General features: G+C 45.2%; 1 protein-coding gene across 1 annotated transcript in view; it reads right to left on the bottom strand.

Annotated features, from left to right (window-relative positions):
• LOC119216375 (carboxyl-terminal PDZ ligand of neuronal nitric oxide synthase protein-like) overlaps positions 1–8,234 on the bottom strand; it is a 73,307-nt gene extending 65,073 nt beyond the window's left edge. Inside the window, exons 1-2 of the mRNA XM_037469129.2 lie at positions 7,707–8,234; positions 7,332–7,403 (exon numbers count right to left, since the gene is read on the bottom strand). Coding sequence (XP_037325026.2) covers positions 7,332–7,403; positions 7,707–7,811 — 177 coding nt within the window. The 5' untranslated portion in view covers positions 7,812–8,234. The remainder of the gene's footprint in view (positions 1–7,331; positions 7,404–7,706) is intronic.
• Positions 8,235–15,440: the final 7,206 nt, after the last annotated feature.

The following is a 15,440-nucleotide window of genomic DNA, read 5'->3' as shown; positions in this document are numbered from 1 at the left end:
ACCAGTAGAAGAGGCGTGAAGTAGACAAAAGGAGGAGCAACATGAAGACATGGAGGAGGAGGAGGAGGAGGAATAAAGGAGGAGGAACAACTAAAGGCCAATGAAGAGAAGAGGAACCGGAATAACGAGTACAGCCAGAGGAATACAAAAGCGGAGGGTCATGGGGGGGAGGGGAGGAGTATGAAGAAAAGGGTGGAGGGGTGGGGGGGGGCGGGGGGGAATTAGGGACAATCTCTGGAGGCAATGGAAGGGGAAGATAAGGAGAGAGAATGAGAGGATGGAGGTAGGAAAAGCATGTCTTGATTTACCTGCTCATCACGGCGTTCACAAATAGATCCCCTTTAACAGGGAACAGGATGCTGGGCACAGAACAAAGGGTTGGATGAGAGGTGGAGGGGAGTAGGCCTCGGAGGGGAGTGGGCCTCGGAGGGGCACGGAGGCTGAATGCCAGAGCAATCAGGTGTGTGTCTGTGTGCGTTTGTTGGGGAGCAGTTTGTCGTCCTTCAGACCGTTGGGCCTGCTGCTCGAGGGGTCTGACAGTCCATACGAACGCGCCCCGAAAAGCAAATATTTAATTCAACTTCACATAAAGAAGCATTGTCCATCGTCACACACTTCAAACGACCCTGTGTTGGGCTGATAACGCCACCGGTCGCTCGCCTATTGCTGCAATAATAGTTTGCCTCCCCCCCCCCCCCCCCCCCACCCCCCCCCCCTCCCCTCCCCCTCCACACCCTCGCGTGGGCAGTAAAAGCATTGATAACGCACAATCCAACTGCACAACAGCTGCTAGTTTTCGTACGCCGTGTGGACACTAGTCGTCACCGTAGCAGTGTTAAAGTGTGTTAAAGGGCTTTGTGGTAGTAGTGCAGATGTATCCTGAGACCACACGGGGTTCACTGACAGGTCAAGCATCCCTGTATTGTGTACCTTCTCTGTGTAAGTTGCAACAAGAAGCTCAAGGTCAACAGGACGGAATAGCAAAAGAAAACTAAAGAGCCTCGGTGAGGCGGGACCACTTTGCTTTGAATGCGATACCAGCCTCCTGGCTGCTGATGGACAACGCGTTGAATGCTCCACTTGAAGCCGACCTTTTCCTCTACTTTTCAAAGGTCTCCTCTGTCCCGGAGGCAGCATCATTTCCGTCCCGCGTTGATGCCGCAGGGGAAGCGGGTCCAAGTTGCCTCGGCCTCCACCTTCAAACCTCAGAGATCGCCAGCGTCTCAGGGCACGACCTCGACTCATTCCCCCAATTTATTGCTGACATTTAAAGGGGAACGAGGGAGTCAGAGGGGTATATGGGAAGACTCTTGTATTGGTTGGGCAGGGGGTGGGGTATTTTTTGTACGATGACCCCATCGTCAGAGGAGGAACGAGCGCTGGAACTGGTTATGAACGGCGGCGCCGGAGCGGAAACGGAGAGATGGAGGGTGGGATCAAAAAGGAGGTAAAGATGTAATTGGAGCGCGGTTAATACTGCTGACAAATCAGTCCGCCGCTGTTTGCCTAGTTTGTCATTGCCACTTCGGGGGCCATGAGGGCCGTGCGTTCTCTTCCCACACGGGAGGAGACCGTCATCGTGCACAATGAGGATTAATCCCCTGACTGAAACTGCTGGGAAATAAACGGTAGACGATATAAAGAGATCCTGGACAAGTGGACATGAGATTTACGGCCATATATCTGCTTGCATTTACTTCCATGGCTGAATTGAATCAAAAATAAAACTCCTAACTCTTCCACTCTGTTCATGGAGCAGTTGATGTCTACAGCCACATAATCAGCGCAATCCTTTGACCACAAGCAACGCGGGAGGACCGTGTTCTAGGATATCCATCTGGGTTATTTAACGTTCCTGGGGTTAAAGTGTTAATGGGAATGCTGCCGTTAATTATGAGAAAGGAGGGACCAAATCCCACCCGTGTATCCATTGGTTAGGCCCGACGGACGACCGACGGAGCTCAGGGGATTCTGGGTAAACAAAAAACGGGACTCGGTTCCCCTCCGCCTGTAATGAAGGGCAGTCCAATGTGAACGGCTTAACACTTTGTTCCAGGGAGAGGGGGAGGGGGGGGGTGGGAGCAGGAAAGAGAATAAAATGGAACCAAGATGATGGAAACGGGTGAAGAGGAGCGATGATGTGCCAGATTGAGAGCATTTGCAAAGGAGAAAAAGCATGAGGCTGTGGCAGAGGCAGCCCGGTACGCACACACACACACACACACACACATTGTTAAAAGCGCAGGCTGATAGAGACGTTGTGAGAAAGCACTGGGATCCCCCGAGAAGGTGAAAGAACATGAACATGGAAGAGGACGAGACGGGCGAACCCAAAGAAACGGGACATAACGGACAGATAAAAAGAAAAGAAAATGAGGAGCACTTGAAATGCGTCAAAATTATTAATATAACTCCTAACATTCTACTGTCATAGCCATCTGATCTTTCGGAGAGTATCTTGAGGCATGCTAAAATAATTTAACTCAAAGAATTAATTCGATAGGTGGATCGATATGTCCGACTGTTGTGTGAGCCTCCTTGGGCCGACACCTAGAAGCCATTTCCATCACGCATCGAGAGAAATAAACCGCGGATTCACAGGAGGCAGAATAAGAATAGAAGCCTGTTTTCCAGGTGGAATCGCACTCTGGCAGGCCGTCAAGCCGCCACCTCTGAATGCACAGCCGGGCCCCAACAGCCCCTTTTGTCTCTGAATACAGCCGGTTAAGCATTAAGCCACTCTGGGCATACATTTACAACCTGCCTCTGAAGGGCCCCGATGGCGCAGGAGAAACGCTTGTGGATAAGCGGGGCGCTGGGCAGGTGCTGAATCAACGCCATAACGTGAGCTACCCGTCGTGCTCGATTGACGCACCGATCCAATCCAATCCTCCAGCGCGGTAAATCAGGAGCCCGAGGAGCAGCGGGAGCAAAGGGAGGAAGGGTAATGAGCCGTGCGTTGGTCTTTATTAGATCACTTTTTGACCTTTCAACTGCGACCTTAAATAAGAAAAGCGGCCTCTGAACAATATCTCGGAGCTCAGGGCGGAAAAGGAAGAAAGGGGCTTGACTTGCACAAAGAGATGTTTGAAAATGTTCTTCAAAAGACATCCATGCATAATAAGTATAACATCATCTAGACTTTTTTTGTTGTTGCTCTAAACAGCAGGGATGAGGACAAACGTCACATGCGAGGGCAAATCCCTATATCGCCGCTTCCTAAATGCATTTCCATTTTAATGCTCAGGTGCTAGACGAGCAGGATGCTTGAGACTGGTTTCCAATAAGATCATCCCCGACTACTGATGACCTTTATGGGTCAGCAGAGGCTGCTGCTCTCTAGTTTCACAGCCTGGAATGATGTAGCAACGACTGAGAAAGTTAACAGAGCGCGCCTGCTACCAAACGAGACCACTAAACCTTACATCCTGATCGGTTTTTCAAATGAGTGGATTTCTTCACAGATTAGAGACCACTTTGCAGGGCTGCACGGACCTATTTCCAAAGTAAAAACCGGCTTTTCGCATTTCAAATGAATTTTTAAAAAAAACAAGATGAAAGCAAAGAAATGATTGAGCTCAGTGAACAGGATTTAATTAAAGTGAATAAATAATCCCTGTGGTTTTGAAAGAAGGGCACCTTCTTCAAAGTATCATCCACTCAAACTAGCAGGGAGCCACGTGACGGACAAAGAAGTCAAAATCATTCAAAATGGGCAATTAAAAAAAGTTAAGCGAGCTTCACACTCCTCCAACTGAAGGCGCTTCGTGTCATGGTTTATAATGCGATTGGGTGAACAGGGAGGGGAGCATGCAAGTGTGTGTGAGGCAGGTGACACACACACACACACACACCGGTGATCATTGTTACTCCGATGGGTGCTGAGCGGGATCGGCTTGGTCTCTTCAATGACTGCTGTAACTGTTCAGAGTATATAAATTACCGTGCAACGCACTCAACTAACAATAAACAAATAAATAGGTGTCCCTTATCAAAAATGATCAACCTTTAACCCGGAGTTCTCCCTCTCGTCCTCGCTGCGGTGAACAATCATTAAGAGGCGGCGTGAGGACGGAGAGTAAAGGAATGTAAAGGAATAAAAAAGGGCCACGTTCAACGGCAGCTGGTCCCACAGGGGGAGGGGGGGGGGGTAAGTCTTTGCTAATGCAAGACATCTCTGTGTACAGGCATGTTTATTTATCTGAGAGGAACGTCAATAAACCCACAGGGCGAGAGCTGCAGCCGCCCCTCGTTCGAAAAGGGAAGTGTGCGAGACAAAAATGCCAAAAACACGACAAAAGTCATCTTTGCAAAAACTACAGCTATTACCTGATGGGTCTATACTAAAAACAACCCTGTGAAGAGCTATAAATAAATAGCAAATGCCATTATAAAGCCATTATTCGTGACAACGGAGTGATGGGAAATATGCCGTTAGATAAATACATTACAGTGCATTTGTTGGGTTCATTTGCACTGAAAGCAGAGTCCCCCCCCCCCCCGTGTAATTACCTCACGTAGCTGTCACGGGTAATGGTGTCATCGCTCCGCAATGTTCACCACTTCTTCATAACGTTAACGTGACCCTTTGTGATCCGTACAACGCGGCAACAACAACGTGAGGCTCGGCGCGATGAAACAGCCCCGGATGAAGCATTTCAGAACACATGCTGCAACGTGTCAAAGAAAATCAGGTGCAGGAAATTTAGAATGTAATCAGAAGTACATATATATCACAATAAAGTAATTAACTAGGAAGTTTATTAGATTTACAAATACATGTTGTTTTATCAGTGAACTGCTTGATTTTCCAGATGATTCGATGCTCCCAGATATTTTTAAATAAAGTAAAAAGAACATTTTTCAGTTTGCGCCTCACGAAACAGAGAAACAGGGGACATTAGAGTGAACACTGAAATCCTTCCGCAGCAGTTAGTTGGTGTTAAAAAAGAGGCTTGTTAGCTGCCGGGTGAACACACAGAGGTCCTGCCCCCCCCCCCCCACCCCAGTGCCGCTGCGCTCTTTCAGTTTCCTAAGACGCATCTTTAATCTTCTCATTCCGTGCCGCTCCGTCTTCCTTCAGTCTGTTAACCCAGCACAGGCAGATTAATGAGAAATGAACCCCTCTAATGCACCGTTAAAGCTCTCCTCTCCTCTCAACCAGATAAGCTCTGCCCAACAATGACAGTACATTTCATTTAAGACGAGGACCTGTACATCACACGGCATGGTCATCTCCACGTGGACCGAGAAGTTCTCGCCATCTCCAGCTAACTGAATCCGAGTCGAACGTCGCTGCTTTCAGCTTCAATAATTCGTCCACAAAATGCGATTCGCATTTTCTACATTAGTCTGACGTGTGTGTGTGTGTGTGTGTGTGTGCGCCCGCACATACAAAGTTCACCAGACCTTGCAGAGCTGCTCGTATTGTCGGCGGCTGTTTCCTACCTCGGCGTGTCATTAGTTTGTTATCAGCTACCGGCTTACAGGTGAGTCATGCACACAACGAACAATGACACCATACACCAAGCGGTTGCCGGGCAACCAGCGTAGTTCTGACAGACCTGGGACTCTCGGTAAAACACGGGTGGGTGGGGGCAAATCATTTTACCAAACCAACATTCAGAAACTCCACATGGGCGTCCGAAGTTACACGAAAGTACAAAGTACAAACTTCACGAGTCGGTTCCTTCCCAACCGGGAAGAACTTTGTAAGGGGAGAGCCAGGACGCAGCCAAAGGCGTTGTTAGGGCTGACTTTGCCAAAAACAACCCTTTCCCGTTCAAGTTGTCACTCTTCTAGTCGCCTAAAAAAACAAAAGACCCCCCCCCCCAAACACCAAACCCAAGCAACACAATGTTGTAACTAGGTCTACTTCTTACAGGAAGTAGACATCCTGAAATTACCTTCCCGAAAAAGTGTGGAATGGAAAAACGTTTGCGTAAATATGTCTGTGTGGCAGTTGTCAACGTTATATAGAGTCTACCGTATCGATCAATGGGCATTCAAGTTGTGTAATGTGAGTCATGTTTGTGTTTTTTTGCTTATTTTCTCTTACCTTTTATGTAAAAATAATCACAAGACACATTATAACATATCACGTGTCACATTAAATCGCACCGGTAGTTTTAGCTCTTAACATGTAAAGCAGCAGCTTTTATTCTAAAGTAAATAAATGTTGATTTACCATCACAAACATGCACCTTGTTATTAAGGGTTGATTAAGTCAGCATCAACCCCATTCCACACGAGAGGGGCCAAACCAAAGCCCGTTTTCCTGCCGACCACAACAGCTGCAGCACCATGGGGGGTCCGGTTTATAGGTACAAGTCAGTCTTCTGTAAAGGGCAATGAGAACATTTGGCCCCTTGTGCTCTACAGTGTAAAGTCATGCATCAGATAACGGGTGTCCGATGCAGACTGCACTCACAATGCCTTCCACTGACCTGCCGTCAATAGAAAGAATAATGCAGATATTTAAGAAAGTAATACGTTCACACAAGTTGTGGCGCCTCTGTGTGTGTGTGTGTGTGTGTGTGTGTGCGTTTTTCATGGTATCATCGATTAGCCACAGCACTTCTCCCAGTCCATCACCATAATCCTCAAATACCTCTGCCCCACCGGGTACGATCTATGTTCGGTTGCTAGGCAAAGTGCTGCCAGGCTGACGGACACACTGATTAAGATCAAGTCCTCTTTATTGAGCCCAAAACAAAGCTGTAAATCTTAGTTTTACCCAGCAGAAGGTGAGGGACGGGAGGAGAGCTCACACACACACACTTCACTACAGTGATGGAGCGTACTAAGCATGCGTTTAAATGGGCTTCACGGTGCTTTTAGAAAGCATTCATCGCATTACGTCCAAATGATAACATTGTAGTTGCTGGCTTAAGGTCATCTGTTTCAAACCCCTTTGAGACCAATGTGGGTGGTATGTTATGCCATTCATTCATTTAGCATACACTAGTAACGCATTTCATAAATAAGAGGCCGTGGGCAACATTTTCCCATGTGAAATCATTAAGACTTCTACAATTAATCTGGTTGTTTTCCATTCGGCATAAGAAAAGAAAAAATGACCACGAGTACTTTAGTCACAATCAACCGTATGACTAGGTAGAAGGACGGTGAGCAGATTCAGAAAGTTGGTGCTTTCCGCACTAAAGTGTCTGCAAAGTCAACCATAAATCCGCCGAATACAGCACGGGATCCCGGTCAATGTCCCCGTGATTTATTCTAACAAACGTCCGAATTGGGAGGAAAAAAAACGAGCAAGTCGAGAAAAAAAACCGCAACGTTTTGGATGGCGTTTCGTCGCGGTTTCAACTCACCCGAATTCTTCTCATCGCAGCCACGATCTCCACTCGGCTGCTCGGCCGCGTGACATCCAGACTCCCGATGTACTGCAGCCGGGGAGGAGAACATGACAACACAACACGACAACACAACATGTTAACGAAACAATAGCGGCATATTTACGCCAGGAGTTCACGCGTTTCGCGCGAGGTTATTCTTCATGACTTAAAAACTCACTCAACTAAGCCAAGTGTCACGAGCATTCAGTTCTCGGTGCGATACGAGTCGGCGAAAGTTCAACATATATGAATAAACGCAGTGTGGAAACGTTAGTAACAGTGGGAACATAGTGGGACATAGTGGGACATGTGGGTGAGATTTTAACCTATATGTGCTTCCGGTGAGTTCACCTTCGCCTCGAAGTTGATCCCGTGCTGGAAGGCTTCCTCGTTGTGCAACGGGATCCGCAAATCGTGCCCATCATCAACGAGGTTGTACTTGCTTTTTGCGGGCATTTTCAACAACAACAAAAAAACTCCGCACTTCCAAGAAAAGGGAAAAAGATAAGATAATCTCCACGGAAAACCAACTGTTTTAACGGGAAGTAATCCAAGAAAAAAAAAAACGAGAAAAAAAAAAAACAATTTCCCAAATTCCGGCTAGTGCATGTCCTCCATCGCGGAGCACCGTCCCGGCAATGCAACGCTCGCTCACGCCCTCAACAGCGGCCGCTGGGCGGTAACAACTTCCCGCAGAGGTCCGGGGCACCGCGGCCCTGCTGGCATTCACCGCGACGGCGTTATCCCACGCAGGCGACGACAACACGGTGTGTTTGTGTGTGTGTGTGTGTGTGTGTGTGTATGTGTGGAGGTGGAAGGGGGGCAGATGTGTTTTCGCGACTTTTCCCGTAGTGCTTGTGGAAGTTGGCTGGGTTCTGCCTCCTTCCTCCGGACTCTCTCTCCCCCCCCCCCCCCGCTCGAAGGGAGGGCGTGATTGGAGGAGTCCGGGGATCCCACCTGTTTCCATTGGAACAGAGGCGCACCGTGGCTGTCGGGGGAGGAGGGAGGGGCTCAGACGCTGGTACCTGCCCCCCTCTCCTCCCTCCCCTACCCTGCGCACACACACACACACACACACACGCGCGCGCGTACACGTACACGTACACGGAATAACCTGACTCCCACTCACGCAATCAAAGGCGTGGTGTGGTGCCCACTGTAGTCTGTAAACATCTGTAGTCTGTAAACATCTGTGGTCTGTAAACTTTGGAGTTGTTTCAGCACGTTAAGAAAAACACTATAAAATAGGGCGATCGTGGTGTCTTTTTCACTGTGAGAAAAATGTGGGTTTAATCCTCACTCTGGAGAATGATCAAGGAAAACGGCTGCAAGATGGTGGTGGTGGTGGTAATTTACAGCCTACAGAAATTTAAATGTCAATGTAACTTTACAGAAGAGGTGTTCACCTTTACCTCTGTATCAAATCAAAAAGAGCAAGGCTACCAACTAGTGGCCATATCCGCTAGCACCTATGGAGTTTAACCTGAAGTGGAAATGTAAGAATAAGTTCTTTTCATTCATTCAATAATTCTGTTTCAGCTCAATACATTTTTCTAGCAAAAATGTTCAACAAAAGGCTTTTGTTTTTAAATGACTCATCACTCAAAATATGGAAGAAGCAACTTTACACAGCACAAATATGGTCTTTCAATTATATGATCCAATTATCTACACAAGAAAAAAAAAAGCTTGAAGATCTTTTTCTTTAAATTGAATTACATGTGATTCATTTTTTACATCATTAGGAATGATCCTGCTCTAGTAATTAAACAGAGAAGGTTTACAGAGCTATAAGGGCTATATGCCATTTTAAAGCCCTTTTATATATAAAAAAAAAGGACTTCTATTCCAATAAAAGGCTTCTACAGTATCAACGAGGGACTTGTGGTTCTGGAGCGTCAACATGGCCACACAAGTTTGGTGTAGCTGCTTGCAAGATTGGAAGTGGAATGAGACAGGGCGGCACGCACACAGACACACACACACACACACACACACACATAAAACTGTTCTTTGAAGACTAAAATTGTCATCAGAAGAAATGAGAACATATTCAAGGCGCTGAACAATTCTAGGAAAATACTTTATCGGCCTAAACACAATCTGGCCAATGCAAGACATGATGCACTGATAATAAGCTAATTGGGTTGTCAGTTATCTAAGACAGATTGTTCATACTGAGTGTCCTCCAGACACTCTGCTCAAGCATCTGGAAGGGAAGCATCTCCAGTTTAAGAGGCCTTCCATAAAGGCACAGTTATGCGTTGAGCAGATACAGTAGTGCTGGGCGCCGTGTTTAATGCACTTGTCATGTTGTATAATGCACAAACCATCTGTGTCACCCTGGGAGTAAAGATGCACACAGCTCCCCTGAAGGTTTTTCCCGGGAGGCGAGGAAAGGAGAAGTAGGGCGGCAGTAATTCACATTCTCACCACCTCTTTGGAAATATATACAGTGCTCCTTGTTATGGTGTCCTGGGGGGCTTTTACACTAGCAGGATAGTGCTTTACCGGACGGTACGAGGTTCAGAAATGGCATCTGGCTACCAGCTATTGCCCTCCTGTTTATTAAAACCTAACCATCATAATCCATTGAAATAAAATGTCTCATTTAGAAACTGTGGTAATTTCTCTGAGCTTTATTTAACTAGTTTAACTTAACTTTCTAGATCAAAGTAAGGCTCCACTACAATCATTTTATTTCTTTATCTCTTCCTACGTGCAGTTCTTCAAAGAATACCTCCATGCTGACTGTTGTACTGCAAGAATCATTTTTTGAAAGTCCCAGCGGACAAGAAGGCCCGACCCTCATGATAGCACAACTTCTAGCTGTCACACAAGAACAGCTGCTGTTACCATTGAATACATACAGCTCCTCTCCCAGGGAGCCCGTGCTTTAAAAGGCTCCTCTAAAAGGATACAGAGCAACCAGAGCAACCTAATCCCCGGCAGCACTTCAAATACATGTTGATCTGTTGATTAGGGCTTTTGGCTTTAGAGGCATATGCTCCCGACACAAAAGCAGCTTTTGGAGATCAGTGTACAAAAACATCAGTTATGCTGAAAAGCCAAAAGGCAACATGATTTCACAGCAATACAGCAAAAAAAAAGAAGCTCCTAAACCGGAGACTCTTTCCACAGAGAACAGGCTTAATGGGTGAGACAAAAGACCTCGGCCCGGGGGTATTTCCTTGAGGAGAACTGTGCAAGTACCTGTTATGGGTGTACTACGCCTCTTGCCCAATGCATGCTGGGATGGGCTCCAAAACAAATTGTTTGGAAAATGAATTGAACGGCTTTAGTTTCAATGCTTGTGTTCATAGGATTAAACTCATGTGTTCAACGTATGTATTTTAGATTATTATGTGATTGCATAGCATTCTGACGCTATTTGCTTTTGTTTTTGACAAGAAACCACACAGTTAGTCATAGTAATCAAATGTCAACAACGCATGCCTCGAATGTCAATTACAGAAACGTTTTATGAGCACATAAAATGCTATGAACCCATTTGTTAGGCCCAACACTTAGTTGTGTTTACTGAGAAACAATGTAACCAAAACATTGTTGGTTTACCAGAAAATCCCATAATGAGCTTCTGAATTATGAACCCAGGAAAGAGAATTAACATTTTCCATTTGTTTCGGATGGCTGTACTAAGCTCTGCTCCCATCATTACCTACGTTGGATATCCCTCTTTGTAATCAGCAGTGACTTTGCGATGCCATGCCGGGTTTCGCTAAGCTAGCACATGATGTTTGTTGACAGACTATCACAGCAGACACTCAATAGTTTAACCGCTGGTGAGCAGATTTCCCACACTTAACTCATCATCATCATCATCATCATCATCATCATCATCATCATCATCATCATCATCATCATCATCATCATTCTCAGGGGTCGGGCAACTGTCATTTTCACGCCTCCAAAAAGCAATGCATTGCATTGAGGGACTTTTTTAGGGCACCACATGGAGGATGCACACACAGGATTGGACACTCAGACAGAATAGACAGTAGACCCGGAGCCTTGTACAGGAAACGGGGAGTTATGTCCTCCATCTACGCAGAGCTGCTACTTTTATGTGTCTAAAACATTGACCTCCGGAGCGGATTAATCTGAACACATTAGCCTCGCGTTTCAGTGTGAAACGAGGCACCGGTTTTCTTTCTTGGTTCAGTTTTGGGTCAGTGTGTCAGTCGGAGCCCTAAAGCCCAGGTCGTCTCTCCTGCATCTATCTCAGCCTAACACACACACACACACACACACACACACACACCCTTACACATCTTGAGGCCCTCTTAAAGTGAATTAGTAATGGTGATTTCAAGGAATATGGGGCAACGCGTGGACCACATCTACTCCTCCTCATGGGAGAGTTTCCGGGAAGAAGACAGACAAAGAGGCAACAAATGACGACAGCAATACATTTCTAAAGTGATTGTGCTTGAAGCTGTCTCACGACATGGGATTTTAAAGGAACTGACATTTTGCAGCTCACTCTGAGGATGTGTGGGGTACATTACTATGGATATGATCTGGCTCTCATGCCTAAATAAAGATGTATGAAGCCAAAATAATGTCTGATCTGCGCATGTGCAGGGCTCTTACATCCCAGCAGTAATTAACGCGCATGCTCGGACTGCTGTTAAATGGCTTTTATTGTATGTAGAAGCAACAAACGGAAAGCTGAGTTAAACAAAACGTTCATTTGAGCGCCTTCCTTGAGATGTCTAACATTTTTGGAAAAGAGTATCCCTACATAGCAGTGTTTGGTTGAATTTGGCTTGCAACGGAATTGGAGAAGGATGATAAAACGTCAGGGAATGCACAAAATGTCATGAGAATGGATTCAATATGTCTATATTTCATTGAGACCAAAGAGGGGGTTTACCACATGAAGCCTACCTAATACATGTCAATATGCCCTTGATATTGATCAACCTACTTAGCAGTTAAGAAAGCTGCAGCAGCAGTTGGAACAAGTCACAGTTCCCCGAGCAGTTTGGACAGAGCAGTTTGCAAACTGTTCAATGTAAGTGAGACGCAAACTGCCTCATCGGGGGCTGCACTGCCTTAGGGTGGCATCCTGTGTGCACTTCATCACACAAAGATATTCCTCCTCCAGTTATTTCCTTTAAATTATCGTTTAGAAGCCTCAAGAGGTGAAATTTCTTTCAGTTTTTGAGACCCCAGATGGTCCCTTCAGTTTCATAACCCTTGACCTTGGACACAATATATGAGGTGATGAACTCCACTATGTCTTCTCTTCTATTCATTGAATGTTAATAATATTAAAACATACGCTCTATGGACACGGGCATGTCAGGAATCTCTGTTGCAGATTGATACAGTATTCGAGAAGTAAAGAAATCAAAAACAGATGAAACAGTGCTGTCAAGTGGACACATTGCAGAGGTGCAGAACGCAACTATATGCAAAATATTAGTTGTGCAAATTTGCATAGAAGACATAACATAACAAGAAACAGAGGATTTTCTATGTATTTATATATACATTATGCTTTCTTGAACAGCATAACGAGTGCACAATGCAGACCACATATCTGTGTAATTCACTTGATCTCATAATCTAACCTCTATCCCTGAGGATTGCGTATTATACATTAATTAATTAAGTCCAAAAAAGGTCATTTCAGTTGTACTGAAGCATGTATTTTTGCATCAAAAGGCCTGTCGTTTGACCTATTTGTCATATGGATCTTTTATACTAACTTTTTAGGCCTTTGTGTGACCACTTTTAGAGAGCAGTGAGAGCAAGTGTGTCCCTCTGTTGCTTGGCAGCCCGAGGACTCCTTTAGGAATGAGTGAGTTAATACGTATTCAGTGAGCTGCTCCTGGAGACGAAAGGTCCGAAAGGTTCCTTCTTCCTGAGCAGTTTCACACTCTCTCATAGTCCACCAAGCACATTGTGTACTTCAGCCTTAACGGGCCCACAAATCACAGCAATGCTCTCCCCCTGTGGCCCTGTTGACTCAGTCCGGGGCCTAACGCACGGCAGTAAACCCATCAGGGCCACGAGGGGTGGTTCGTTTTATATTAACAGCCGAGAGGAAAAGTCTGTTCTGGTGTATGAGATGTCTCTCACACACACACACACACACACACACACACACACACACACACACACACACACACACACACACACACACACACACACACACACACACACACACACTTCTTCTTTCAATTTCCTGACTGCAAAAACAAATGTTTGTCATTTTAATTATTTGTTTATCCTTAGGCAACTTTTTGTCATTAAGGAGAATCACTACAACTACAACAGCTTTGCGGAACAGGACATTTCATATATTTGTATGTAGTAGTTGGTGCACTTGCCACTAACTGTTTCCTTCCATATGTTTATTTCTGGGTAGCAGGTGCACTATATACTGTATATTGCAAAGCAGAACCTACAGTGGACGACAAAATGATCCCTTCTTCAGGATTTTAACTTGGGTTGCTATGGCTGAGATGCAGATGTGCCCTCACTGCGAGCTAGATTCAGATCTGTCGTTACTAAGGGAACAGCAGGACTCACTCAGCCTGTGGTGGAAGAGGAACACGTAAAGGGATACCTGCTGTTTTGCTCTTGTTATGTTCAGCCATATTGAGTCATAAATATTATTATACCATCATCATCGTTCTCTTTGTTGGAGCATGTGATGCGATTTTAAATACTAATAATTTGACTAACATTCCCATCGTTATGCTAGTGGCAACGTGAGATAACTATAGAAAATTACTATAGTAATTTAAACAACTTAACAATAGTATTGTGGAGGCACACAAATATCAAAATAGGCATGTAGCTAAACATACATTTAAATAGTTGCAGTCAGAAGTGTTATAATGCAGCGTCAATGCAAGTTACATTACATGGAGGTTGACTATATATTCAGATTTGTGACAATAAGAGATGGTAACTGATGGCATGATATATCATATCACTCCAAAGCGAGTGGCAGTAAATCCCTGTCATATCACCTGTCATACATCCTGATTCATTAAAACACCTGTCAGTTTGTGGACAATACAATAAATGTGTGCGGCACGGAGAGAGGGGTCCTTCTCTTGTACCAAACATACCCTTTCAGGAAGCCCCCCTGTCCCCTACCCCCAACCAACCTCCACTTGCCCCTCCTCCCAATCTTTCTACAGAGTTCATGGTGACACTGGACCGCGAAGATGGCTCTTTCTCACCCAGTCAGTACTGTTCCAAGTCTGTTATCACAGAAATAAACAAATCGTTTGTATCTACTTATCAACTTATGAGTCCAATAAACCTGAGAAGGGTTTGTCAATGTCACTGTTCTCTGCTAGTTCCTCAGTGAGAAATCACAGCAGTGGTTCATCTCCATTTGTGAGTCTCCACCATTGTCAGGGTCCGCTAACTAAAACCTTCGGTGTCATTTATTCTGTTAAGCGTTTCCCTCATTCAATTCGGAAACCATCTCTTTGCTAGTTATGCTGTAAATATATCTACATCCCTCTTTTTGGGATGTGTGTGTGATGAGGCATGTGTTCATTTTAACTCATGTCTCAAAATAAATCTCTATATAAAATTCTAGGTATTAGATAATGAGCATCAGGTCAGCTTCAGACTTCTCTTCAATATCTCAAAGTTGGATGATGTCTGGCTAGCGCTTCCTTTAATTTGAAAGTCATAAAATGACATTGAAAAACATGATTAAAGCCTGATACACATACAAATATTTGCTTTCAAACAGTGTGGGCGGTTTTCAATTTCCGTTCTGTGACTCCATGTCACTCTCAACAGAACCGCTGTAAGTTTTGCCTATCCCGTTAGTTGTTGTATTAGGGAGACCTGCTAAGTCCCTCCTGTTGGTCAGCTGTCAGCACCCTTCGACTTCTGCATCTTAGCAATCCGTTGGCTGCTTCCTCCTTTTCACCTTTCAGCCTGTCAGGGCTCCAGGACGTGTGTGATGATCATCTAACATATGCCTCCAAACACCTTAGTGGGTCTTTCAGAAGTTTTCAACTTCCCTTTTTGCACCAACCATCTGTGGGCCCTCTGAGGTTTGTCACACCCGTATGTCAA

The sequence above is a fragment of the Pungitius pungitius genome, chromosome 7 (genome assembly GCF_949316345.1).
Source record: "Pungitius pungitius chromosome 7, fPunPun2.1, whole genome shotgun sequence".
Lineage (NCBI taxonomy): Eukaryota > Metazoa > Chordata > Actinopteri > Perciformes > Gasterosteidae > Pungitius > Pungitius pungitius.
Note: the sequence above shows the minus strand (reverse complement) of the source record. Positions and strands in the feature narration are given on the sequence as shown.